This window comes from Podarcis bocagei, assembly GCF_964188305.1.
Source record: "Podarcis bocagei genome assembly, chromosome: 12".
NCBI lineage: Eukaryota > Metazoa > Chordata > Lepidosauria > Squamata > Lacertidae > Podarcis > Podarcis bocagei.
Window position 1 is genome coordinate 8,341,803 of NC_138137.1, and position 27,435 is coordinate 8,369,237.

At 43.5% G+C, this 27,435-nt stretch overlaps 1 protein-coding gene across 8 annotated transcripts in view; it reads left to right on the plus strand.

The window, feature by feature from the left end:
- The window catches only part of PDE1C (phosphodiesterase 1C), a 268,752-nt gene that overhangs the window by 208,081 nt on the left and 33,236 nt on the right, over positions 1-27,435 (plus strand). For all 8 annotated transcript variants that reach the window (XR_014001154.1, XR_014001155.1, XR_014001156.1 and 5 more), the window contains 6 exons: positions 13,841-13,941; positions 15,927-16,055; positions 18,837-18,938; positions 19,464-19,584; positions 21,463-21,544; positions 27,044-27,164. Coding sequence is in view for 2 of the 8 variants with exons in the window: in XM_081165148.1 (XP_081021274.1) it covers positions 13,841-13,941; positions 15,927-16,055; positions 18,837-18,938; positions 19,464-19,584; positions 21,463-21,544; positions 27,044-27,164 (656 nt within the window). In the remaining 6 variants the exon portion in view is untranslated. The remainder of the gene's footprint in view (positions 1-13,840; positions 13,942-15,926; positions 16,056-18,836; positions 18,939-19,463; positions 19,585-21,462; positions 21,545-27,043; positions 27,165-27,435) is intronic.

Sequence of the window (27,435 nt, forward strand, 5' to 3'; positions counted from 1 at the left end):
TTGGCAAAAACATGATGCGTCAAAGCTGAGTACAAACAGCTACGTGACCCTATTCTGTAAAACTGCCGTCAGGGGCACTGTATACTGCTAGCAGTCCATTTACCTTCACCTCACACAGATTATAGGCATAACTAGTGACCCACTTCTGAGGGGGCAAGAGGTGTAATGCCAATAAGTGAGCAACATTATTGAAAATGCGATTGTTCCGTTCTAGAGGTGGATTGGACCAGCATTGCTACCAAGCACCTATCTAGAGTTAACAAGAGCTACTGCCATTTTGTAGCCTCATTTGAGTCTGATGCTGAATGATGGTTAAGTAGTACATGAATGAGCCTCAGCAGAGGCACCTAGTTCCACCTGACATGGGGGGGGGGATCCTCGCCGTGTGTGCGTGATGTCACATATGCAACCCGCATGTGTGATGTCATGTAGATCGGGAGGAGGCTGCAAGGCCCGGCAAGGCCCTCTGCCACCATGGGGAGGCCTGGTGGGGTCTGCCTCTGCCGCATACTTTGAGGGGCCCCAGCCCCATTGAGTTGGCGCCTAGGAGGCCCAGGCACTCCTAAGCTCTCCTCCTCCTCCATCACGGCTGTGCAAAAGTTGGAAGTTTTTGCTTCCTTTTTTTAAAAAAATAAATTTTTATTAGGAATTTAAACAAAACATATTATCTTAAAACATATCATCCTTAATTCCCCCCCATTCCCCCTCCCTCACCCCTGACTTCCCTCAGTTCCAATCTCTGGTTTCTCTATAAATGCTATTCTCTGCATGTTACAGAATTGTATAGATCCTTAATTTGTCTAACTGGTTATTATCAATAAAAAGTTTGTGAGTGTTTATTGAAAACCTGCCAAGGAGTCCAATTCACTTTGTTGCATCTTTAAGTACTTCGTAAAAGGTTCCCATTCATCTTTAAAGTCACAGTTATCCTCGTCCTGTAGTTTATATATCAATTTTGCCAATTCTGCATATTCCATCAATTTCTCTTGCCATACTTCTTTAATCGGAGTTTCCTCGGTTTTCCATCCTTGTGCTATTAAGACTCTCCCGCTGTTGTCGCATACTTAAAGATGTTTCTCAACTTCTTTGGCAGGTCTTTCCTGACAATCCCTAACAAAAATGCTTCAGGTTTTTAAACAAATGTTAGATGGAACATTTTCTTCAATTCATTGTATACCATTTCCCAATTTTTAAAAATTACATTACAATCCCACCACATGTGATAAAATGTCCCCTCCTTTTCCTTACACTTCCAACATATATTTGAGCTAGTTTTGTACATTTCCCCTAACTGCACTGGCATCCTATACCATCTATACATCATCTTCATATAATTCTCCTTCAACAAAGAACAATCTGTAAATTTTAGATTCCATAACCTTTCCCAATCTTCCATCATAATGTTGTGACCTACATCTTGTGCCCATTTGATCATGACTGATTTTACCTCTTCATTGCTTCCTTTTTTAACTACAGTGGTGCCCCGCAAGACGAATGCCTCGCAAGACGGAAAACTCGCTAGACGAAAGAGTTTTCCGTTTTGGAGGTGCTTCGCAAAACGAATTTCCTATGGGCTTGCTTCGCAAGACGACAATGTCTTGCGAGTTCCTGCGGGTTTTTCCCCCTCCCCCCTTTTTCTAAGCCGCTAAGCCGCTTATCAGCTGATCCGATCAGCAGATAAGCCGCTAAAAGCCGCTAAAAGCCGCTAAAAGCCGCTAATAGCGCTAATCCCCTAATCCTTCAATGGGCTTGCTTCGCAAGACGAAAAAACCGCTAGACGAAGAGAATCACAGAACGGATTCTTTTCGTCTTGCGAGGCACCACTGTAGTTGCAGTCAAGTGTTATATCCAAAGCCAAGCAAACTATGGTTAGTCTTAACCAGGCATAGGCAAACTCGGCCCTCCAGACATTTTGGGACTACAACTCCCATCATCCCTAGCTAACAGGACCTGTGGTCAGGGATGATGGGAGTTGTAGTCCCAAAACATCTGGAGGGCCAAGTTTGCCTATGCCTGGTCTTAACTATGGTTTACTGAAACAGACCAACTTCAACCCAAGAGTTTTGAAGCTGGCTTGTTACAGTCAACCAGACTGGCTGCATTTAATGGTTCAGAAGCTATTGAGTAAGGGTGCAGAGAACTTAAAACCTGAGTGTGATGAATAAATGCAGGTTCTAGTCTAAGGTCTTGGCTGCATGAAATCCGGATTGATGTTAGTTAACAGGAAAGCCAAATTTGATTCATGTGCAAAAGAAACAATGGGGCAGAGTCGACAGGCCTTTCCCCTTCCTTTTTGCTGAAAACAGGGGCTTTGTTAATAAAATTTCGAAGGCATAAGCCAGCATAAGGGCAACATTACCCATGCATGCCATGATTACACAAACCTCGACATCAGAAAATGTAATGAAGGTCCTGCACTTTCCTCAAAGCAGTCCAAAGAAACATTAGCAGTGCCATATAGTTTTCTGCAGGAGTTAATGTAGCAAATCAGAGAAAACTTGCTCCCTTAATAGGGATTTGAGGGAAAGGGCTCAGTGGTAGAATCTATTGCAAGTGTGCTTTCAATCTCATTTCTCTCATTAAGAACCCTTAAAAGAAATCTATTCATTTCAACCCAATAAGCAACCTAATAACATTTTGCCCCAGGACATTTTTATGTTACTGTTGTAACTTCCGAGTAATACTGCCAGTCCATCATAATTATATTATCCATAGCGCTAGCCCCAAGGGTCTAATGATATATCATAAACAGGATTCAAGGAAAAATTACAAGGATCATCATACATAAAATCACACCAAAAATAGTACCACCTAGCAGTGACTATAATAACAACAATAAGCAGTCACTTGGGGGGGGGTATAAATGTTTTGTTGAAAGGTTTTCTTGTATGAAGATATTATTATTAATTTTGTTTTTTAAAAATCTCCTTTCCTGTGTTTGCTCAAGGTGACAGACAAGGCTGATAAATACATTAACAATAAACACAAAAATTCAGTGGGTTGGATTCAGTGGGTTGCAAGTCTAACAAATTTACCTGGGTTTAAGTCTCCTTGAACTCAGCAGGGCATATTTCTCTGATGAAAAGCATGGGATTGTGCTGCAAATAAGCTGCACTTGGTTCCAGCTGAAATCAGCAGGACTTAAGAAATGACTTAAGCTACCACTGAAAGCAGTGGGGCTTAAGTGCTGCTAAAGTTAGCCTAGATTCAAGCAACTAAAATTAGTTCATAAAACAATAAACATTGTTGGTAAACAAGAGCAAGTGATCTCTGGGAGGAGTGCAAAGTAAATATAGTCACACCTCATGTTATGTCCGCTTCAGGTTGCGTGTTTTCGTCTTGTGTTCTGCAGCAACCCGGAAGTACCGGCATGGGTTAGGGTTATGGTAAATCGCGCTTTGCACATGCGCAGAAGCTCCAAATCACACTGTGCACCGGTGCAGATGCGGCGCTTCGAGTTGCAGGCTTTTCACGTTATGGTCAGGCCTCCGGAATGGTTCCTGTCCATTGGTACCACTGTAGAACTATGACTTCAAAAGGGTGTTCATAACTGATCTCCATCTTTCAGCATTTATACCAGGCATCCCCAACCTGCAGCCCTCCAGATGTTTTGGCCTATAACTCCCATAATCCCTAGCTAACAGGACCAGTGGTCAGGGATGATGGGAATTGTAGTCCAAAACATCTGGAGGGCCGAAGGTTGGGGATGCCTGATTTATACTGTTCCACAAAATAGGTACAACAACATAGGACTCAGCTATAGAGCTGCAAGTATAACGTTCTAAGTACATTATACAAATGCGACCCTAGATGACGCTGATGAGCTAATGGCAAATCCCATATATATTTCATAACGTTTTTTCTTCTTTTTAAAAAAGCGTTTTCACAGAGATTTTTTTGTATCTGTGTAGATTCATGGACAGCTCTATCCCATACACTAGTGCCATGTATGTTGCCAGCGTGGTGTAGTGGTTATGAGCGATGGACTTGTAATCTGGTGAACCGGGTTCGATTCCCTGTTCCTCCACATGCAGCTGCTGGGTGACCTTGGGCTAGTCACACTTCTCTGAAGTCGCTCAGCCCCACTCACCTCACAGAGTGTTTGTTGTGGGGGAGGAAGGGAAAGGAGAATGTTAGCCGCTTTGAGACTCCTTCGGGTAGTGATAAAGCAGGATCTCAAATCCAAACCCTTCTTCTTCTTCGGTCCCTAAAAGCCTGGACTCCCAATCCAGCAGTGTTTGTGAATAGCTCTGTGCAACACGCTGTTGATTTGGGAGGGAAGAGCAGATCTGCTCTCCTGATCACCTTCTGAACAGCTGGTCAGAAGGGAGTTTTCTCTTTGGGGATCCATAACTAGCTACAGAGCTTTGCGAGTCTAATCTGCCTTTACAAAAAATAAAAAAATAAAAATTATATACCGCTTGATTGTTGCGTGTGAAGACCCCCAAAACCACCCCCAAATAAAACACAATAGACACAGAAAATTTTGTTTAAGGTTTTTGGCAGTAATTTGGCCACAACTTTATTGATTACGGCAGGTGAGTGGTTGCTTAGGCGTTGGTTCGGACTACATGAACCTGCACTCAGGCAACTGGGCGCCACCAGAGGTCAGTAAAGGAAAACATACTGGGGGAGCACAGAGGCGGATTCCGTCTCTTAGTTCACCCCAGTTGCTCCCGGGGACTCTGGCATGGTCCTAACCCCTGGGAAGGGATCGGACAAAAGCAAGGCGAGCCCCTGGGTTCCTTTCATGGAATTCCCTAGCAGCAGCAATGGAGGGGCAGGCACAGACAACCACACCCTCTCCACAAAAACACTGAACCAATGCCTAACCACCAACCTTACAAAGATGTGACGATTTGCTACGCGGTTGGCAAAAACCAAATGGCAGCCACCAATCAGCCAAGTACTGAAAAAATGAACCTATGCTGCCAATTCTCGTAGTAGACCAGTATGAAGTAAGCAGCACATAAGCGGCACACAAAACACTACCAAACCATTCTACATTCTAAATCTTGTATTAATAATCCAAAAATTGAGAGAACAAGGTACAAGATCTGCTACAGAAGCCACAAACAGAAAACTCATTCAAATTATGTCCAAAAGGAAGATCCAGTCTTTAAAGTTCCTTTAGCCAGGCTCCTGTAGATACCAGTAAAGGTAAGTTTGATCAAACGAAGTGTCAGCGATGTTACGTTCAAGGGTTAGATATCAACGAAGATAGGTTTGATCAAATGAAGTGTCGGTGATGTTACACACAAGAATTAGACAGGGTGCCGGCGTTTGTCACCTGTTTCGCCCATGAAGAGTCTTGGGCTTCTTCAGTAAATTCTCTCTCACGATTTTGATATATTTATAAACTTTCAAGTCCATATGTTACATTCCTTCTTGGCTTAAGCTACAATATTTAATTTCTTTCTTCAGGAAATTCTCCCTCAAGATTTCGGTGTATTTACATACATTCAACTTCATATGCTAAGTTCTTTCTTGACTTGTACAGTGGTACCTCGGGTTACATATGCTTCAGGTTACATATGCTTCAGGTTACATACGCTTCAGGTTACACACTCTGCTAACCCAGAAACAGTGCTTCAGGTTAAGAACTTTGCTTCAGGATAAGAACAGAAATTGTCCTCCGGCGGAGCAGCGGCAGCAGCAGGCCCCATTAGCTAAAGTGGTGCTTCAGGTTAAGAACAGTTCAGGTTAAGAACGGACCTCCGGAACAAATTAAGTACATTAACCTGAGGTACCACTGTACCTTGTTCTCTCAATTTTTGGATTATTAATATAAGATTTAGAATGTAGAATGGTTTGTTAGTGTTTGTGTGCCGCTTATGTGCTGCTTACTTCATACTGGCCAATCAGCCAAGTGGCAAAATTCCTACCGGGCCCCCGCTCCAAAGCAAACGACCCCTAGACAGGCAAAGCAAGGTCAGAAAACACAGCCCTAAATATAGGGAAGGCAGGAGATCCACTGCACGACCCGAAAAGAGGAAGCTAACATGACGTGCAGCGGCATAAATAGCCCCACGGTTGCCAATCAGAGCCCAAACAGCCAAAATTTTTACCCCAGCAAACGAGGGGCAGCCAATGGGGTGCTGTGGCCATCCAAACAGTCCCGCCCCAGCAACAAGGAGGTCGTTTGGGTGAACTCACTTCAACACGTGGCTCTCCATGATGGAGGACACGATTTACCAAACAAAAGCAAACCTCAAAATGATTCCTGTTTGATGGAATCCAAGGCCCAACCTGCATGTGATGGGAGACATTGTGATGTGAGAAATCTCTGGATATCTCTCACAACATCCCTTGTGTATGGGCTGGAGAGGATTCTCAGGTCAGTGATACTGGAAAAGCGGCTTCATAACATGCTTTTCCTGACTGAAATATTGTGCCTCTCCTTTTCCTGCAGCAAGGCTATTTGCAGCACCAGTGGGTTGACTTTGATTGCGAATATATTGCTGTTCAAGCCTTCTCCCCAAACTTCTTCAAAGCTTTTAAAAAGACATTGGCAAATCTGGATTGGCCCTTATTAGCAGACCTTGATGCACATGGAAATTCTTCTCTCAAATGCTGCAGAGTTTGTGTATTGTGATGAGTTTGAGAAACCATTGTTATTTCTTTGGATCTGTTTGTTGGTGCTGTGGTTACAAGGAAAGGCCAGATAATGGACCAGATTAAAAGCTAATTATCCAATTTAACTGGATTATGCATGATAGTGATAAAAGGCATGTTGCATTAACAAGGCTTAAAATAAAAATAAAACTTTTCCCCCCTAGAGAAGCTATGTAACTTGGGATTCTCTGTGCAACCTACGCAGACCATCATCGTTATGCACATAGTCGTAGGGACAAATGGGAAATGAAATTATTGCTGCTTCTTCTTTTTGCCATATTTCTCTTTGCTATTTTCAACACATTAATTCAGTTTGCGATGTGGAAACTTCTCTTAGTCATCCCCTTCGCTACACAAATAGTAAATCCTTTGTTTCGATTCAAAATGCCTTGCTTAGTAGCTCAATCTGTGGAAGATTGTAATTCTTTATTTTTTCACCCCCTCCATCCTTTTGTTTGACAATTTCTTTATTCTCCTCGCCATCTAGTAAAAACTACAGATACTTTTCTCTCTAAAAAAAGCAAAACCTGTTCTCTATGCCAGTGAGAATTACGTTTCACAGTCCCAGTTATTTGTTTTAAAAAAGCTTATAACCAGTTCCTCTATGAGGAATTTAGCAATGGTGAATGACCTAACCTGAAATACGTTTTGTATTCCTTTTCTATACAGCTGCCAAAAAATGTTTTTAATTTTTTTTGACTGGGCTAGAATGACTCTTGTAAAGATAACTAGTAGAAACAGTGGAAAAGATGGTAAATAGAATATTAGATACAATTGGAAAGGCATATAACATAGAATCCCATGGACCCAAGTAGGAGGTGGAAGGAAGTCTGGTGCAAACAAAGTAACAACAAAATAAGTAACATAATATTTATTTTCTTTTTTGTTTATGCATACATGCTAAACGCTGGAATGTTTATTGTGTTAAATTGTTTGTTGTGAATATTGATGTGTATGAGAAGGATGGCTGTAATCTAATTGAAAAACGTATATACAGTGGTGCCTCGCAAGACGAAAAGAATCCGTTCTGTGATTCTCTTCGTCTAGCGGTTTTTTCGTCTTGCGAAGCAAGCCCATTGACGGATTAGCGGATTAGCACTATTAGCGCTATTAGTGGCTATTAGTGGCTTTTAGCAGTTTATCGGATCAGCTGATAAGCGGCTTAGCGGCTTAGAAAAAGGGGGGGAGAAAAAAAACCTCGCAGGAACTCGCAAGACATTTTCGTCTTGCGAAGCAAGCCCATAGGAGATTCATTTTGTGAAGCGCCTCCAAAACGGAAAACTCTTTCGTCTAGCGAGTTTTCTGTCTTGCGAGGCATTCATCTTGCGGGGCACCACTGTGTGTGTGTGTGTGTGTGTGTGTCTATATATATATATATATATATATATATATATATATATATATATATGCAGGTTTTGTTGTCTTCGGGTGTCTTCCCGTGTAAGAGTTGGGGTGTCTAGGCGACGTTTCGACGAGGTCTCACTCGTCATCTTCAGGCTGGTGCTTTCGGCTTCTTGTTACTGGAACAGAGCAGGATCTCAGTGTTTGAGTTCCTATAAATACTGTTGAGGGGGTGTGGTGTATAGCCTCCAACGTTCTGGGCAGAGAGGAAGTTCCCAGGTTAGTGTGCCTTTTCTTCTTTTGTTCATTAATTACTTGAGGGATATCTTGAGAGATTTCTTGAGTGATATTCTGAGTACCATTTAGGAGGGTCATTAGGTGTGGATTAGTTGCTAAAGCTTTCGTGTCTTGACCTCTTGAGCTTGTGAAGAGTTTTTTCTGAGAAGATGGCTGTACTGCACTTAGTTGTGCTCTGGCTTGGCTTCGTGTATAGGGGCGAGCTGTGGTTTTGTGCCCTGTGCCAGCCAGATCTGTGTAGGGATTGCAGGGGGGTGCAGCATCCGGAGGTGCCACTATGGTTTGGCTACTGGATGGTGTCTGTAATTTATCTGTGGAGAGGGTCTGGGTTTGGGTCTGGTGAGGTTGATTGGAGATGGCGTTCTGTGTGCCTCTGGTTCTGGTGTCGGTTTTTGTGGGGAGGGCTAATTTCCAGATGTCTGGCAGGCGGGACGTGTCGTCACGCTTGTTCATGTTGTGAGGGTGTTTCTCTATCTCGATGGCTTCCATGATTATTCTCTTGTGGTGATGTTCCATGTTAAAGAGCAATTTGGAATCTGCAAAATTAATTTCGTGTCCTGTTTCTTTCATGTGTTGGTAAAGAGAGGAAGTTTTTTCTTCTTTTTTGACGGCATTCTTGTGTTCTGCGATACGTGCATTTATTCTTCTGTTTGTTTGTCCAATGTACGTGGCTGGGCAGACTTTGCAGGGTATTTCATAGACCCCTTGGTTTTCTAACTGGATTTTATCTTTGGGGTTTCTGAGGATATTGGCTATTTTTTGGTTGGTGCAAAAGGCTGTTTTGATATTGTGTTTATGGAGGATTTTGCTAATTTTATCTGTAGTGCCCTTGATATAAGGAAGGAGGGCCATGCCATTGTTTTCTTCTGTGTCTTGGTTTTTGGGGGGTGTTTCTTTTTGGATTAGTTTCGTAACCCTGTTTTGCTGGTATCCGTTGGCGATTAACACATTTGAGAGATTCTGTAACTCAGTTGTCAAGTGGTCTTTGTCAGCCAGGCGTTTGGTTCTGGAGATGAGAGTCTTGGCTACGGAGTTTATTTGTGCAGGGTGGTGGTGTGATTGTGCATGTAAGTAGCGGTTGGTGTGTGTTTTTTTCCGGTAGATAGTGTGTCCTAGGGAGCCATCAGGTTTTTTGTAGATTAGGACGTCAAGGAAGGGAAGTTGGTTGTTGGCTTCTATTTCCATAGTGAATTGTATTTTGGGGTGTAGGCTGTTGAGATGTGTGAGGAAGCTATCTAGTTTTTCTTTCCCGTGTGGCCAAATTACAAAGGTGTCGTCAACATATCTGAGCCAATGGCATGGCCCTCCTTCCTTATATCAAGGGCACTACAGATAAAATTAGCAAAATCCTCCATAAACACAATATCAAAACAGCCTTTTGCACCAACCAAAAAATAGCCAATATCCTCAGAAACCCCAAAGATAAAATCCAGTTAGAAAACCAAGGGGTCTATGAAATACCCTGCAAAGTCTGCCCAGCCACGTACATTGGACAAACAAACAGAAGAATAAATGCACGTATCGCAGAACACAAGAATGCCGTCAAAAAAGAAGAAAAAACTTCCTCTCTTTACCAACACATGAAAGAAACAGGACACGAAATTAATTTTGCAGATTCCAAATTGCTCTTTAACATGGAACATCACCACAAGAGAATAATCATGGAAGCCATCGAGATAGAGAAACACCCTCACAACATGAACAAGCGTGACGACACGTCCCGCCTGCCAGACATCTGGAAATTAGCCCTCCCCACAAAAACCGACACCAGAACCAGAGGCACACAGAACGCCATCTCCAATCAACCTCACCAGACCCAAACCCAGACCCTCTCCACAGATAAATTACAGACACCATCCAGTAGCCAAACCATAGTGGCACCTCCGGATGCTGCACCCCCCTGCAATCCCTACACAGATCTGGCTGGCACAGGGCACAAAACCACAGCTCGCCCCTATACACGAAGCCAAGCCAGAGCACAACTAAGTGCAGTACAGCCATCTTCTCAGAAAAAACTCTTCACAAGCTCAAGAGGTCAAGACACGAAAGCTTTAGCAACTAATCCACACCTAATGACCCTCCTAAATGGTACTCAGAATATCACTCAAGAAATCTCTCAAGATATCCCTCAAGTAATTAATGAACAAAAGAAGAAAAGGCACACTAACCTGGGAACTTCCTCTCTGCCCAGAACGTTGGAGGCTATACACCACACCCCCTCAACAGTATTTATAGGAACTCAAACACTGAGATCCTGCTCTGTTCCAGTAACAAGAAGCCGAAAGCACCAGCCTGAAGATGACGAGTGAGACCTCGTCGAAACGTCGCCTAGACACCCCAACTCTTACACGGGAAGACACCCGAAGACAACAAAACCTGCATTCCTGTACCCGTGAAAATCTACGAAAGCATATATATATATATATATATATATATGAGAAACACATTTTGTATTTCATTGTGGATCAGAAAGGTGTGCTTTCATGGACTTCCGGGTTGGCGCGACCGGCTAATGGCGGATTCCCTCCGAGCTCCGGAGGGAATCGGCTTGGCAGGGGGCTGGGTCTTGCCGTGCCGGCGACACGGGGACCCTTAAAAACCACGGGCACAAAGCCCGTGGACATGAGCGAAGCCGCATGCCATTTGTCGGACAGCGCTGACTTCTTCCTATTAAATTCGGACTTAAAATCAAGAACAACAACCCGTGACTAATTTGGAAATTGGATTACAAATATTTCGGTTTTGGATTTGGCACGAGCGGGGGAGGTAAAAAAAAGGAAGTCCATCTCCCCCCCATTGTAAACAGTCTAAAGCAAGGACCTGTCAACTAAGGTTGCGGGAAGAATTGTCGTGATTGGATAAAGATATAAATTCCACGGATTTAAAGGACTAAGTTAATGTGCTGGAGGACTAGAGTTTACTTTGTTTGGATTAAGTACCACTTTTCTCAAGCCCGGGAGTAACCCGCGTAAAGAGCCTGCTGAGGATTTACAGGAACTTTTGACAGCTGTCAAACTAGCTGTCAAAGTTGGAAAAGCCGAAAGCTGAAACTCTAACCGGTTATATTGTTACAAAATATTGAAAGCAAAGAAAGACTGATACAAATAAATCTGACTTTTGGATCGGAAGGGAAAAGAACACTAAGTAACCAGAATCCCTCTAGAGGGGATTCTTGGACATTACAAGAATGGAACTAAAACAGGGAATACAGGAAATACAAGCTGGCTTGAAAGAGCTGATCTTTCTCGTGGGAAAGCTGCGTAAGATGAATGAGAAAGGCCATGTTTTGTCTACGAGCCCTTCAAACCCGAAGTTAATTGAAAATATATCTACTGAATTGGAAAGGGACTCGATGTTCAAAACACAGGCAGCTGGACAAGAAAAGGAACCAAAGATTGAGGAGGAAAAGACATCTGCCAAACAGGAGGAGCTGAAAGAAGGGATGGCTGAAACGTTACAGAGGATAAAAGAGAGCCGGAGACCTGCCAAGAAGAATTTTAATTCGACAAAGGTGAAAGTTGGACTATTTGGGACATATAGACTTAAGAAACAGAGTTGGAGCACCACCTTTAAACAAGTAGGCCTCGCTGGAAGAACCATAGTCAGCATTGGGAAAATACTTCTTCGATCCTGGGTGTTAAATATGAGAGACTTTCGAAGAAACCGGCTGAAAGGGACTGAGAGAGACTTGCGAGCCTCGGATGTAAGATCACCAGGCTAAAAAGATGGACTAATTGGATTTTGGTTAGGGATTGAAACCGGGGAGAGAAGGGTGGGGTCTAGAAGTCCAAATGGGGTTTGATTTTCGTTTTTGCAGTGCAGTTTATTATTATAAGAATGGGGAATCCGTGGAGGGGAAATAGTGGCAACCTTAGGAAAGGTATCTTTTTAAATTCTATTTTTACATCTCTATTTCCTTTCTTTATATAGGGTTAAGGCATATATTTCAAAAACTGCTAAGGTATAACAACGAACTAAGGTTTAAATCTAATACAAAAAAAGTATTTTATTAAATTAGGGTTAAGTGATTTTAATAAACTATGTTTAGGACATTAAGGGAAAAACTTGCTTGAACTAACAACTGGAGTTGGACGTGGGGAAGTCTTGAAAAGAAGTTACTGAAAATGAGTGTTAAAAGGTGGAAATTTTTCTTGTTGTTTTTTGTGTTTTCTTTTGGTTTTCTTACTTTCTTCTTTTTTCTCTTTCTTTTTGTTTCTGTTTTGTTATTTGTAACCTTTTGAAAATTTAATAAAGATTATTATAAAAAAGAAAGAAAGATGTGCTTTCATGGGCCAGGGCCCTACTTTATATAGGGCAGTTCTCTATCTGAAGGGCTGCCCAGTGACATCTGAAAGTGTCTTCAGTTGGAAAAGTAGCCGGTCCACATCTGATTTAAAGACTGATAAGAAGAGAGAGCTGGGACGCGGGTGGCACTGTGGGTTAAACCACAGAGCCTAGGACTTGCCGATCAGAAGGTTGGCGGTTCAAATTCCCGCCACGGGGTGAGCTCCTGTTGCTCGGTCCCTGCTCCTGACAACCTAGCAGTTCGAAAGCATGTCAAAGTGCAAGTAGAGAAATAGGTACCGCTCCGGCGGGAAGGTAAATGGTGTTTCCATGCGCTGCTCTGGTTCGCCAGAAGCAGCTTAGTCATGCTGGCCACATGACCTGGAAGCTGTACGCTGGCTCCCTTGGCCAATAAAGCGAGATGAGCGTCGCAACCCCAGAGTCTTCCACGACTGGACCTAACAGTCAGGGGTCCCTTTACCTTTACTTTAAGAAGAGAGAGCAGGGAGCCTGGAAGCTGTAGATCAGCAGTTAGCACCCAGATAGCAGAATGAGCAGGTCCATAGGTCACCTGAGCAAAGTCATCCCCACTATGGTGAGATGTTGTTGGGAAACTGTACGTGCAGCTACTCACACAGAGTCAATTAAGGTTTGGCAACCAGCCAGAAGGCAATCTGAAGGAGTAAGTCTGCCTGGTGATAACAGAAGCATGGAGACAGCTCCCTGATTGGCCAAGCTCTCTCAAGGGAGTGATAATTAATGGCCTACTAACTGGAATGTGTTAGTTCAGAGTTCAGAGGTTCAAAGTTCTGTGTGTCAGTGTAGGAGTTGTGAGTTGTGTCAGAGAGCGCTAGCAAAAGATCCGTGTTCTGTTCCTGTAAATAGTCCACTGTATATAATAAACACCTAACTACAAGTTCCTGGTTCCTGCTTCGTCTATCCTGTCTGCAGCGAAATCGCCAATTGCTTCCATGGATTCTGCGTTTACTCTGCTAGGTCTGACTAAGGTCCTGCAACTAGTCAAAAAGTTACGAAACACCAAATAGGTTTCGCTAATAGATGTATTGCATTTTTAAATTACCATAAACAAACTCTAGTCTTCTTTTTTTGACAATGAATTTCTAGTAGCAAAGTTGCAAAGCCAACTGCCTCAGATCTTGGAAGGTCTGCAGTGAAAAGTGCACCAGAGTGTAGCGTTCTTGGCTAACAGGTAGAACATGGCTTGCAAAACAAAGCACTTGTCAAAGTTTGGAAAGGGTGCCATGCGGTCTGACTGATGTTAAATCTTTTTCTTTTTTCTTAGCACTGGTTGACAGAGCTGGAAATCTTCGCTATGATCTTTGCTGCTGCCATCCACGACTATGAGCACACCGGAACCACAAACAACTTTCATATTCAGACACGGTGAGTCCATTCAGAATCATCGACAAAAAGTTGTGAAGGTAGAAACAGTAAGAAAATCAGTAAACAAAAACAAAGCATCCATATAATATTCATATGAAACTGCTTTGGGGCTGTGGGGGCAGATTAAACTAGAGTCTGCAAACACTTGTATGTTGATTTAATACTGCTTGTTGAAAAAATTCAGATTACAAATCCTAAATTTGGCACATTTTGTTCCCAAATCCTGAGCAGTGGCGTAGCGTGGGTTGTCAGCACCCGGGGCAAGGCAAGTAATTTGCGCCCCCTAACCCGTGGATTTTAGTAGGGGCAGACAGCTGCGAGTGCGAGCACGCCCCCCCCCAGATGTTGTGCCCGGTGCGGCCGGCCCCCCTGCACCCCCCACGCTACGCCACTGATCCTGAGGCTATTTTTTTTTCCAAAGAGGAGTGAGTGTTGCTCTTCACAAATGATTATAATCAATTTTCTAGTTGATTTTAAACATTTCAAATGTTGGGTCTCTTTCGGCTTAGGTAAATTCTGATCTCTTACTGTCAGGTATTTAAATTCATAGTGTAGTGGTACAACAACAAGGACAAGATGAACTAGAACTAGTTCCTTTTTTAAAAAATAAACTTTCAAAGCACTGAAGGGGCATAACATGGAACCTCTGGTTTTGATGGCAGCTGCCGATATTAACAGATGGATGAGAATAAGGTATTTGTGCCTGCATGTGACTTTAATAAATTACTTAGGAAAAAAATCCAATGGGGAAGTTTTGAACTGAACTATGACTAAATGAGAAATGGATAAGGTTGATTATTTGGGATCTCTGTGGTATTAATGTAGCATTTTGTTGTGAATCAAAGCTCATAGTTCATTCATATTATGGAATGCTGTGTGTATGTGTGTTTCAATGCAAAGTTCCAGTCTTTAAATCAGAAGGAATAAAAAGAAGTTCAGATTGATGGAGCTAATCACTTTGGAGCTAATAATGAAGAAAAATAATCCTCCATAACTTTAGTGCAAGATTTTCAATATTTCAGTTTAAGTGATGAGAACTGATTAAGAGCTGAATAACAGTCTCATGATTTCAGCCTTATTAGTATTACCACGCTTACCTTTCAATTGCTGTTTAAGTAGGACTTAAACAATTAAATATCCTTGGTTTAAGTCAGAAGTGATCTTTATCATTAATAAAAATACTACTTATTATGGAGTGAAAAGGTTAATTAATATCATACTAAAAAGGAAGAGGCTTTGAATTTCTGATGAGTTTGTGAACAAATAGGCTCTTTACTAATTACTGGATTATACTACTGTGAAGAAATAATTCTAGAAAGACTTTTAATTATTTTCAGTGGAAGACATTAACCACAACAAATAATATCATCTCAAAACTCCCTATAAAGATATGTATTTTTCCTGACAGCCTGCCCTGTTCTGTTCTACTTCTCTGCCATATTTCTTGGGTTCCCCCATTTTCTTTTGTGCTGTTTGCAGTGGCATTGATGGAAGCACTCATTTGTTCAGTCATTTCTGGCAACAGCTATTTTATTTAGCCATAATTCCCTAGGCATTGAATCTTCCAGTTGAATATTCTAGAGAAAGGTGATAGCTATCATTTAAAAAAATGGCAGCTCCCCAGTGGCAGCCATCATGTTTTCCTAAAACATCCCAAAATGACACTATAAAGGCATTCTGGGTAAATAAAATGGCAGCCACCAGTAAAATGAGCTCTGCTGTTTCTGGAACAAGACAAACCACTCCCCATCTCTGAATGCCATGAACAGGTGTCCCTTTTGTATCACTTTGTACATTCATTTTGGAAAAAATGAGAATTGAGCTGAACGGGTTCTTCAGCTCAGTTTTTCATTTGTTCCACACCAGTATAACATGATTAGAGCCAATGAATAGATACTGAAATGTGAAGCAAAGATATTCCCTTCATTGGAGGAAGAATAAAAATTCCAACCTATGTTTATAGTTAAGGGATCTTTGTTTTATAGGTCAGATACAGCCATTCTTTACAATGATCGGTCTGTGTTAGAAAATCATCACCTCAGCGCGGCGTTCCGCCTTCTGCAAGATGACGAGGAGATGAATATCCTGTCTAACCTCTCAAAGGATGATTGGAGGTAAGGATCACTGCCGACCTTGATGGCTGTCAGCCCGATTGCTCCAAGTGTAACCCTCAAGTGTACTCAGTGGGAAACCTGGTTCATGGATGAACAGCAGAGAAGGAAGTCTGATAGCAAATGATGAGAGGAGAAGTGGTCCTCAATTTGTACCGAAGCAATATGTCAAAGTTGTAGCATAAATCACGTTAAAAGACATAACATTTACATTTTTCTTTGGTGCTGTCATGAGCTCTGCAGAGTGCTGACAAGTGGAGCTGTTCCACTCCAGGAATGGTACAAGACAAAGAAGTAGAATCTGAGTTCCAGTCAAAAATGCATACCAATCCTTGTCAAAACCTTGGATTCACACAATGTGTTGATTCCCAAAAGTTCATTGAGACACATTTCAAAGACTCTCACCAATATCAAATACATTTTGACTGGTGTCTTCAGTGGCCATTGTTGAAGCAACAATTCCAAACTGAAAATTCTTCAGCTCCTCGATATACTACAGAACCATAGAAAAATCTTCTGTCTATGCTGGAATCAAGGGCATCATTTTCTGAATGCAGTCTCATGCAGCAACACAACAAGAAGGTTTTGTTTAGAAGACTGCTTTTGTGCTCAGGTTCCACTTGAAGGCTGGCCACTGTGAGTACTAGATGTTGGACTAAACGGGCCTTTTGCCTCATCCAGGAAGCTCTTCTCAAATCCAAGCAAAGCCTGTCCCTTTCTGAGAGTTCAAAAATATTGAACTTTGGCCTTAACGACCTAAAACACGACACCAGGCAGTCTAAAATATCTGTTCCACACATATTTGGCTTTAGGTGTGAATTGGGCTACAGCATTAACAAGTCAACACACATTATAAGCTGGGGCTGTAGATCATTTGCTGGTGGGCAACATTGCATATGTAGCAACTAGCATTCAATTAACATGGGAGTACAGGGACATGGGTGGCACTGTGTGTTAAATCACAGAGCCTAGGACTTGCCGATCAGAAGGTCGGCAGTTCGAATCCCCGCGACGGGGTGAGCTCCCGTTGTTCGGTCCCTGCTCCTGCCAACCTAGCAGTTCGAACGCACGTCAAAGTGCAAGTAGATAAATAGGTACCACTCCAGCGGGAAGGTAAAAGGCATTTCCGTGCGCTGCTCTGGTTCTCCAGAAGTGGCTTAGTCATGCTGGCCACATGATCCGGAAGCTGTACGCCGGCTCCCTCAGCCAATAAAGCGAGATGAGTGCCGCAACCCCAGAGTCGGTCACGACTGGACCTAATGTGAGAGCCAGTGTGGTGTAGTGGTTAAGAGCGGTGGACTCGTAATCTGGTGAACCGGGTTCACTTCCCTGCTCCTCCACATGCAGCTGCTGGGTGACCTTGGGCTAGTCACACTTCTTTGAAGTCTCTCAGCCCCACTCACCTCACAGAGTGTTTGTTGTGGGGGAGGAAGGGAAAGGAGATTGTTAGCCGCTTTGAGACTCCTTTGGGTAGTGATAAAGCAGGATATCAAATCCAAACTCTTTTTCTTCTTCTTCTAATGGTCAGGGGTCCCTTTACCTTTACCTTTACAGTGCCTTAGCATCAGTTACCGTAAACTTGCAACTTGGACCCCTTTTCCCCAGAAAAGGGTAAGAAAAAAACTGGCTCCACATACCTCACAGTATCTGGCAAGATGTGGGGTGCCCAATATTGTTTTGTTGGCATCCGTCTGCCTCAAGACGCAATGGACTCCACTCAATCTGCCAAAGCTTGTATTTGCATGCAGGGGAAGTCCCTAAACCAATGAGGGTTTGAGACCCATCGGCTACCCTCACCTGATTTAGCTGGCCAATCAAAGCCATTTCCTGGGTGTGGCCACTGTCACATGCTGACAGATTCTAGGACATTCGCAAAACTTCAGCAACAAACCTATGGTTACGTGGAACATACTACGTAAACACACCAAACGTAACCGGATGTACTTTTGAATAAATAAGATATACTATTCATTGTATCAATTTGTAGATTGCAACAGAAGTCTCATAAAGTTCAACGAAAAAAGCAGAAGACCCAGTGGATCAGTTCATTCTCTAGTCAGTTCATGCATAAGATAGATACATGTATAAGTATCTATTCCGGCTAATATTAAGGCTAATATTCCGGAAATCCTTGTCTGAGCCTCTGTGAAAGGATTCTGTGGAACTGTAACAACCCTTCATGTGGATTATTGGACTCTTTGAACAGACAGGTGGAATAGATGCTTATACTTCTGCTTTTTTCATTGACCTTTATGAGACTTCTGTTGAAATCTGCAAATTGATACAAAAAATAGTGTACATTATTTATTCAAAAGTACAGTACATTTTGTGTGTTTATTGGACAGATTCTAGGAGTCACAGGTGCAAGCTAAGTGCAGGGGGGGGGGAAGAAAAGGTAAGTAAACTACCACAGAAGGAGCGTGATGTGCCCCCCCCCCAAGAAACTACCCCTCTCCTAACACCCCACACACCCTGGGTGCCCAGTATAGATAACAGATAATAGAAAACAGAGTGCCCTGATGTCAAGGTTATCTCCTAGCAAGAGCGGCTACATCATCTGACTAACTTGCTCACTTCAGGTCTGTTATCTGCAGATATTCCTCTCTGCCCTTAAGCCCCAGGAAAAAAAGATAATGTGAAGTACTCAGTGACGCACATCGGAGTGTACAGCGAGAATGTGATAAATAATTTGTAGATAGAGAAACAAAAGAAGTGTTTCTTACATGGTTCTGTCTCCCTCCCTCTTCTTCTCCACCTCTTCTTAACTGGATATCTACCGAAAAGAGAATTTAGGACTCTGGTGATTGAGATGGTGTTGGCCACAGATATGTCCTGTCACTTCCAGCAAATCAAAGCCATGAAGAATGCGTTGCAGCAGCCAGAAGGGTGAGTCACCTTGTGACACTGTGCGGAGGGGAGGGCTGTGTTCCAGCTGGTACTTTGCCACTTCATTAAACAAGCTTCAAAAGCATCTCTCTGAGGGGGAAGACAGCATCCTTCCATGTCCATGCCTATTTCTTTTCACAGCGAGTGAATTCACACATGCGCACAGACACACTTCGTTCCAGATTGGCAAGGATTAAAACAGAGCATGGATAAAAGAAATCCACCCCTTTGTTGTGGAGAAGAAGCACTAAAAACAGTGGTGGCTGGTCCTTTAGGGCAAGAGGCGCACTGCGCCACTAATGCCAGCTCCGCCTGCCAGAGTCTTACTTGAAACCACTGCCTATCAGCCTCCTCCTTATTCTTAGTCTTGCCCTTGTAGGACTCAACAGGGAGAAGGATGCAGGCAAAACTAAAATGGGTTGTCTCTGCCTGTCAAAGGTTTTAATAGCCTCATTTCCTTGTTTCACAGTTGGTTTCCAGTCTTACGGCACGGCGATTAATTTATACCACTGTTTGCATTTGCAGAATTGACAAACCGAAAGCCTTATCGCTGATGTTGCATACAGCCGACATCAGTCATCCTGCCAAGGCATGGGACCTCCATCATCGCTGGACCATGTCCCTGCTAGAGGAGTTTTTCAGACAGGTAACTTGCAAAAATTAAGCTGCTTTTCTTTCTTTCCATGTTATTTGGGTAGCACTCCACTTAATATTTACTACTACTACTACTACTACTACTAATAATAATAATAATAATAATAATAAATTTTATTTATACCCCGCCCTTCCCAGCCAAGGCCGCGCTCAGGGCGGCTATGTAGGACATATGTAGGGTAGCATCTTGAGCTGGACCATAAAGAAGGCTGGTTGCCAAAGAATTGATGCTTTTGAATTATGGTGCTGGAGGAGACTCTTGGGAGTCCCATGGACTGCAAGAAGATCAAACCCATCCATTCTTAAGGAAATCAGCCCTGAGCTCACTGGATCCTGAAGCTGAGGCTCCAATACTTTGGCCACCTCATGAGAAGAGAAGATTCCCAGGAAAAGACCTTGATGTTGGGAAAGATGGAGGGCACAAGGAGAAGGGGACGACAGAGGACGAGATGGTTGGACAGTGTTCTCAAAGCTACCAGCATGAGTTTGACCAATCTGCTGGAGGCAGTGGAAGACAGGAGTGCCTGGCGTGCTCTGGTCCAGGGGGTCACGAAGAGTCGGACACGACTAAACAACTAACATCTTATTACTGCCTTTGTTGACATCGCAATTGCATGAAATATTGCTGTGGGGTCCGGGGCGCCGACTATAAGGGAATCTGGGTGCCTGAGCACCCACACTGCAGGGCCCCCAACGCAACTTCTGAAGTCTCACAAGGCCTTGGAGAGCATCTCTGAAGCCTTGCTGCCGGAAGTCAGGTTCCGTGGTCTCAAGGCCTTGTGAGACCTCAAAACCTGACTGGGGAGCACATGTGACCTGCCCAAGTTGGCTCCCCTGTGCGGGGGGATGTCTACTGTCCTTTAGAAAGATGTCGAGGGAAGAGTTTCTCTCCATCCTTTCCCAGCGGAACTCAACACAGGTATCTGTGTGTTTACATCGGATGATCAGTAAATACAACAATGAAAATCCTAATAACATAGCAGATCCTATGCCCAGTTCAGATGTGACAACAGGGTATGATTTGTTGCTGTAAGCTGGTGTGAGCCAGCCTGAGCTGTGGGCTCACATTCTCCCCCTCCCCTTGAAGGGAGGAGATTTAAAGCTTTTGTTCCTGGCTTGTTCTACATCACAGTTTCCCATTTTGTTTTACTCCCAAGCTTGTCCCGAAGGCATAAATCTCCTCCCTGCATGTGCAAAGGCGAGAGTATATAGCTCCATCACTCATACTAGTTTGTCCTAATAGAAGCATTCTATTGTTGTTATGTCTGAAACAGGCCAGAGTGTGTTCATTTCTTCACAGAAAGCCCTGTTGCAGCTAAATATCCTTTAGAACATTCCAGTAGTTCATAAAAGGCCAGAGTATGATCATTGTACCATTGATTAGTCATGTTTCATGTGTAATATTGTGATGAGTATTTGTGTGGACCAAGGCTAGGGTGTCTGCCCCCTCCCACAAGTCAGTTGGCAACTTTGCCTCTCTCCCTCCACGTCCTCAGGCTTTATGACAATCTGTTTTGGAGACACAAGACTGTTTCTAAAGCACCATTTGACAGGACATTGGAATAAGGAGAGAGGGAGAAATCTGCTGCCCCTTATTTTTTAAAAAAGAGCCAAAGTCTCACTGAATATATCTCTGCTTCTAGGCTGCAATCTACATGAGCGGATGAAATTATAGGCAGTCTTGCAGACAACATGTACCTCTCTTTTTGCACCCAGTGTCAATATATTGGCTAAGATCACAGTGCGCCGGGAGTTTTTTTCTGTTCAAGTCCCATGCAAATGGCTGCAAAGTGAACAAGAACATGACTTATGCCCTTTACGTTCCTGGTTTGTACTAATCTTCTTTTTGTTCTTTCTCTTTATTCTTCAGGGTGACAAAGAAGCAGAGCTAGGGCTTCCTTTTTCCCCTTTGTGCGACCGTAAATCCACTATGGTTCCTCAGTCTCAAGTAGGTAAGTACATCCAGAAAGACTACATTTCCCAAGGGAGGAGGAAGGAGAAAGTGGCCACAAAGACACTGCAAAAGGGAAAGTAAGAAGGGAGAAAAGGGGAATTGCCTAATGCACAGTACAGTGGTACCTTGGTTCTCAAACTTAATCCGTTTCAGAAGTCCATTCCAAAACCAAAGCGTTCCAAAACCAAGGCGCACTTTCCCATAGAAAGTAATGCAAAATGAATTAATCCATTCCAGACTTTTAAAAACAACCCCTAAAACAGCAATTTAACATGAATTTTACTATCCAATGAGACCATTGATCCATAAAATGAAAGCAATAAAGAAGAAGAAGAAGAAGAAGGTCCAGTTGTGACCGACTCTGGGGTTGCGGCGCTCATCTCGCTTTATTGGCCAACAGAGCCGGCGTACAGCTTCCTGGTCATGTGGCCAGCATGACTAAGCCGCTTCTAGCGAACCAGAGCAGCACACAGAAATGCCGTTTACCTTCCCGCCAGAGTGGTACCTACTTGCACTTTGACTTGCTTTTGAACTGCTAGGTTGGCAGGAGCAGGGACCGAGCAATGGCAGCTTACCCCGTCACGGGGATTCGAACCGCCAACCTTCTGATCGGCAAGTCCTAGGCTCTGTGGTTTAACCCACAGTGCCACCCGCGTCCCAATAAACAATGTACTGTAGTATAAAATAAATAAGACAGTATTGTAGATGATAAAAATTAAAATTCTTTTTTTTCTTTCTTACCTGCACTGATGATAGTCATTGTTTGGATGGGGGGCTTTTATCCATTTCCGCAGTTACACAATCAGTCAGTAGCTGAACTGGGTTCCACGCAGTCACAAAAACAAATTAACCTAAAAATCCTCAGAAACAAAATGCAAAATAAATAGCAAAAACAAAAGCGCCAAACTTAATCCATTCTGGAAGTCTGTTTAACTTCTGAAATGTTCAAAAACCAAGGCACAGCTTCTGATTGGTGCAGGTGCCCCAGAAACAATAGCTGACAACCTCATCGGACGTTGGGCTTCCAAAAAACATTCGAGAACCAGAACATTTACTTCTGGATTTTCGCATTTGAGAACCAAGGAGTTTGAGTACCAAGGTACCACTGTATGTATGTTCTTGCTTGGGTGAAGCATTCAAGGAATTTTGATGGAAGCCAGGTCATATTTCAGATCTGGCTATAGTTCAGTAGAATTTTTTGTGCTTTGTATCAATAAAGACCCAGTTATATCCCTGGAACCTGTGGCTAAAAGGGTCTTATGTCCCGAGACCTTAGAGAGCTGCTATCAGCCAGAGAAGGTAATATGTAGAATTGGCTGGAATGACTTGTCACAAGACCATGAAGGAGATTACCTTACCCCTTGGCCTTGTTTTCTTGGCAGCCTTTGACCTTTAGTAAAAAGGCTCGTATCCATTGCCCAAATCAATGGAGAATTAATGGCAAATTATGCCATTAGCAAAGGCAATTATGGCAAACGAAGCAAGCACTGTCGGTACCAAAGGCTGATTTATACAGGCCTGTGCTGCTTCACATTTTATTTAATTTGCGGAAGTTTACTGCGTCTAACCGGCATTAATAATCACGTTCTCTTTGTAAACCTCATGCTCTAGCATTTTAAAATATTCATTTCTCAGTCTGCTGCTCAGTGGGCAATTGTCTAATGACTTTATATAGCGGCTGCGATTGAATCAAGAACTATCATATCCACCCCCCTCGCCATTTCCTACCCACCAATGCAAGTTTCCCACCTCAAAGCTGAAGTGAATGTTGTTGTTGTTTAGTCGTTCAGTCGTGTCCGACTCCTTGTAATCCCATGGACCAGAGCATGCCAGGCACTCCTGTCTTCCATTGCCTCCCGCAGTTTGTACAGACTCATGCTGGTAGCTTCGAGAACACTGTCCAACCATCTCATCCTCTGTCGTCCCCTTCTCCTTGTGCCCTCCATCTTTCCCAACATCAGGGTCTTTTCCAAGGAGTCTTCTCTTCTCATGAGGTGGCCAAAGTATTGGAGCCTCAGCTTCACGATCTGTCCTTCCAGTGAGCACTCAGGGCTGATTTCCTTCAGAATGGATCAGTTTGTTCTTCTTGCAGTCCATGGGACTCTCAAGAGTCTCCTCCAGCACCATAATTCAAAAGCATCCATTCTTCGGCCATCAGCCTTCCTTATGGTCCAGCTCTCACTTCCATACATCACTACTGGGAAAACCATAGCTTTAACTATACGGACCTTTGTTGGCAAGGTGATGTCTCTGCTTTTTAAGATGCTGTCAATGGAAGAATGTTATTGTTCACCTTATGTCACTGATAGAAATTTTCTGATGAAGCGTAGTTGGTGTTATTTTTCTTACAAGACGTACCATACAATCAAATATTTGGGGCTGAGTTACCCTCTGCATCCAGACAAATGCTTTCACGGGTGAAATGAAGCAATTTAACTGTCAAGGCCTGTTTTTAAAGACCAGCTTATTTTCTAAGGATGGTATTTCACCACGAGTCCAGCGCCAATATCTGAAAATCCAGTCTGCTCTGTCATCAGTCAGACCAAATTGTTGCAGAACACCAAGCCAAGAATTTTCTATTGCTCAACAGGAAGCTTAAAAGATGCAAACGCTTTTTCTTCTCTTTGAGGCTGTGGGAGGCTTGTTTGATTGGAGACTTTGCTCCTTGTTGTCATCAGTGCCTTTTTTCACTGATCAGTGTAGTGACATCCTTTCATTTTTGCCCTTTGCTTGGCAAGGAGAAAGCCCACACTTTCTGAATGTGCTGGGCAAACACTGATGATCACATGGAGTTTATGCCACGCTGAGATATCTGAACCTGCTGTGCATTAACTAACTGGTCCCTGGATTCTTTTTAAAATGTTGATCAGGAACAAAGGGCTATCTGAGGTGATTCCCAAACCACACTACTAACCTCTTACGGTGTTTCACGTGCTCTAAGCTTTCACGTTTCTGGTTGGCGGTGGCAGCAGTGGCCTCTCCCTCCTCCTCCTCCTCCTGTTCATGCACTAGACGCAGCGGTTCTCAACCTGTGGGTCCCCAGATGTTGTTGGACTACAACTCCCATCATCCCTGAGCTCTGGCCTTGCTAGCTAGGGGTGATGGGAGTTGTAGTTCAACAACATCTGGGGACCCACAGGTTGAGAAAGGCTGCACTAGAGTGTCTTTCCTCCCACTCGGGGATGAAGAGATGGGAGCCTTGCTGCTTCCATTTTGAGGAACGCAGATGCAGTTGAGCCACCGCTAGAATTTCCCAACAGGTGGGTCACTGCTGCTTAGCTTGGAGAGAGAGAGGGGTAGGGGAGAGAAGGCAGGGAGGCTGGCGCAGTGCAAATTCGCCAGCAGGAGCACTGGATTTGCTCCGCCAGTGCATTTGCTCCGCACCAACCTCCTTGCTGCCCTAGCCCTTTCCCTCTCAATAAGTGATAGGCCCAGGAAGCCCTAAGTGGCTCCTCCCTACCTAGTGAACTGCTTCAGTTGGAAGGTAAGACACTGAGACAGGGAAAAGATTGCACACAAGAGCTCTTGTAGAGGAAGCAGACAGGCCATTTGTGGATCACTTATTGCACTTTTGCAGGCTGTCACTGTGTTGGTATGTATCTCCCCACCAAAGGAGCCAACTCCTAGGAGCTGAGGGGCCTTTGTCCCCCCCCAATAAAATATTTTAAGGGGCTGGGCCCCCCAAGGTTGATGGGCATTGCCATTCAGATGGTGTGCATGCACTGCTTCATGTGATGGGTTTTGTGGGGCAGGGCTTACCTGCCCCCCAATATTTTAGTCAAGTTGGCACCCCTGCCCCCCACCCCTCCAATCCCCCTTCACTGCCCTTCCCCCACTTGAACTCAGGACATTTCCTCCATCAGCTTGGTTTCACTTTTTAAAAATGCAATAGTGTGAGAACTGGACGTTGGACTAAATGGGCCTTTGGGCTGATCCACCAGGGCTCCCCTTACATTTCCATTTTACACGTCAGCACCGGATTTAGGCGCACAGGGCTCTGAGCCAAGGGGTGGGTGCAAAATTGAGAGGATCCGTTTGGAGGCGCCAAATTTTGGCCTCACAGAGGGCGCCATATTATGAAAGATGACCAAAGCCCATCCCTGCACACGTCCAAGTAAAGGTAAAGGGACCCTTGACCGTTAGGTCTAGTCGCGGACGACTCTGGGGTTGCAGTGCTCATCTCGCTTTATTGGTCGAGGGAGCCGGTGTAAAGCTTCCGAGTCATGTGGCCAGCATGACCAAGCTGCTTCTGGCAAACCAGAGCAGTGCACGGAAACGCTGTTTACCTTCCCGCCAGAGTGGTACCTATTTATCTACTTGCACTTTGATGTGCTTTTGAACTGCTAGGTTGGCAGGAGCAGGGACCGAGCAACAGGAGCTCACCCCGTCGTGGGGATTCGAACCGCCGACCTTCTGATCGGCAAGTTCAAGCTCTGTGGTTTAACCTGCAGCGCCACATTTTTAAAAGTATGATTGTATACATTAAAAATATAATGTGTGGAACAAACTTTAATGTCTGCTGGATGATGAATACTTCTGCAGAACAGCCTCTGAGGTTGTTTGTGGACTGGGAGAAAGGAAAGAGGCAGAATGGGACTGCTAGTGTAGGCTTTATACCACAGATGATACATGGAAGATGATTTAGGAACCACTGCTCAGTCTAAATGGTTGTTCTGATTACTTTCATTTCCTGATATAAAAGCTAAGATATAATGACTCCTAGCTGATGGAAAGTGGGTTCCGTGTCCCATGCAAACTAAATTAAATAAGTGGATTATGGGAAATTGTAATTACATTTGACATTAGCGGTCATATTTTTTAACAAGGATGGTGTTTCTTTAGACATTTCTGTAACATAGCACCCAATTTGTTTAATTTGCTTTGCAAATGGTGAATAATACATAAACAGTGGTTTCCAATTTTCCTGCTCTGAAATAGGCACCCTATACCACATGATACTTACTTTTGATAATAAGCCTTCCTTACTAGCCAATTTATGTTATTATATTATTCATCCAAAACGACCTAATAGCTGAACATCAGGTTTGATTTACAGAAAATACATGAAATTACCTCTGATAACTCTTGCTGGTAAGTCAAATGCAAAGTTTAGATGCATAGAGTGCAAGGGAAGCTACGTGCCACGTTTCCTTGCACGCTTCACGACCACGAAGCATTCCTAGCTTTGTTATTAGAGTATTTCCATAAATTTCATCCTCCAAGGTGGGTCAGACTCATCACCAGCTGTACTTGGAATTTGACTCAGATTCCCACAAAGCCCACACAAAACAATCTCAGTCCCATCTGCCGTGTGTCGAACTGCAGCAAATTATTTTCACCGTTTTAAAGAATAATCTTACAATTAGATGTTAATGCCTGTGCGAGGATTCACGCTGTGAGCTATTGACGCATTTCCTGCAGGTATTTCTTTATGAATATTGACAAACACATTGACGCCAGTGTAGCTGATCCCCTTGCCTTTGTGTGTCTTTTCCAGGTTTTATTGATTTCATTGTGGAGCCCACTTTCACTGTGCTGACTGACATGACAGAGAAGATTGTAACGCCTCTCATTGAGGAAGCCTCCCACTCTGGCATGACAGGGTTTAGGCGTTCCAGGTTGGTATCTACGTTAATTTTCCATTGACAGCTCAGCTCCCAATTCTCTTGAACTTAATGGCTGGGATCTGGAGCCCCATTCAGGGCCACCCCAAGACGTCTGCCGCCTGAGGCGGAACAGAAAATGGTACCTCCTCCTGACATCAAGTCAAGGCCAACGTTATTCTGGTACCTAAGGCAGAAAATCTCACCCTGCTATAGTTGTAAACATGCAGCAACAACAAATTAAATTAAACTAACAACTTCATAATACCGAAAAATGGTTGCCTGA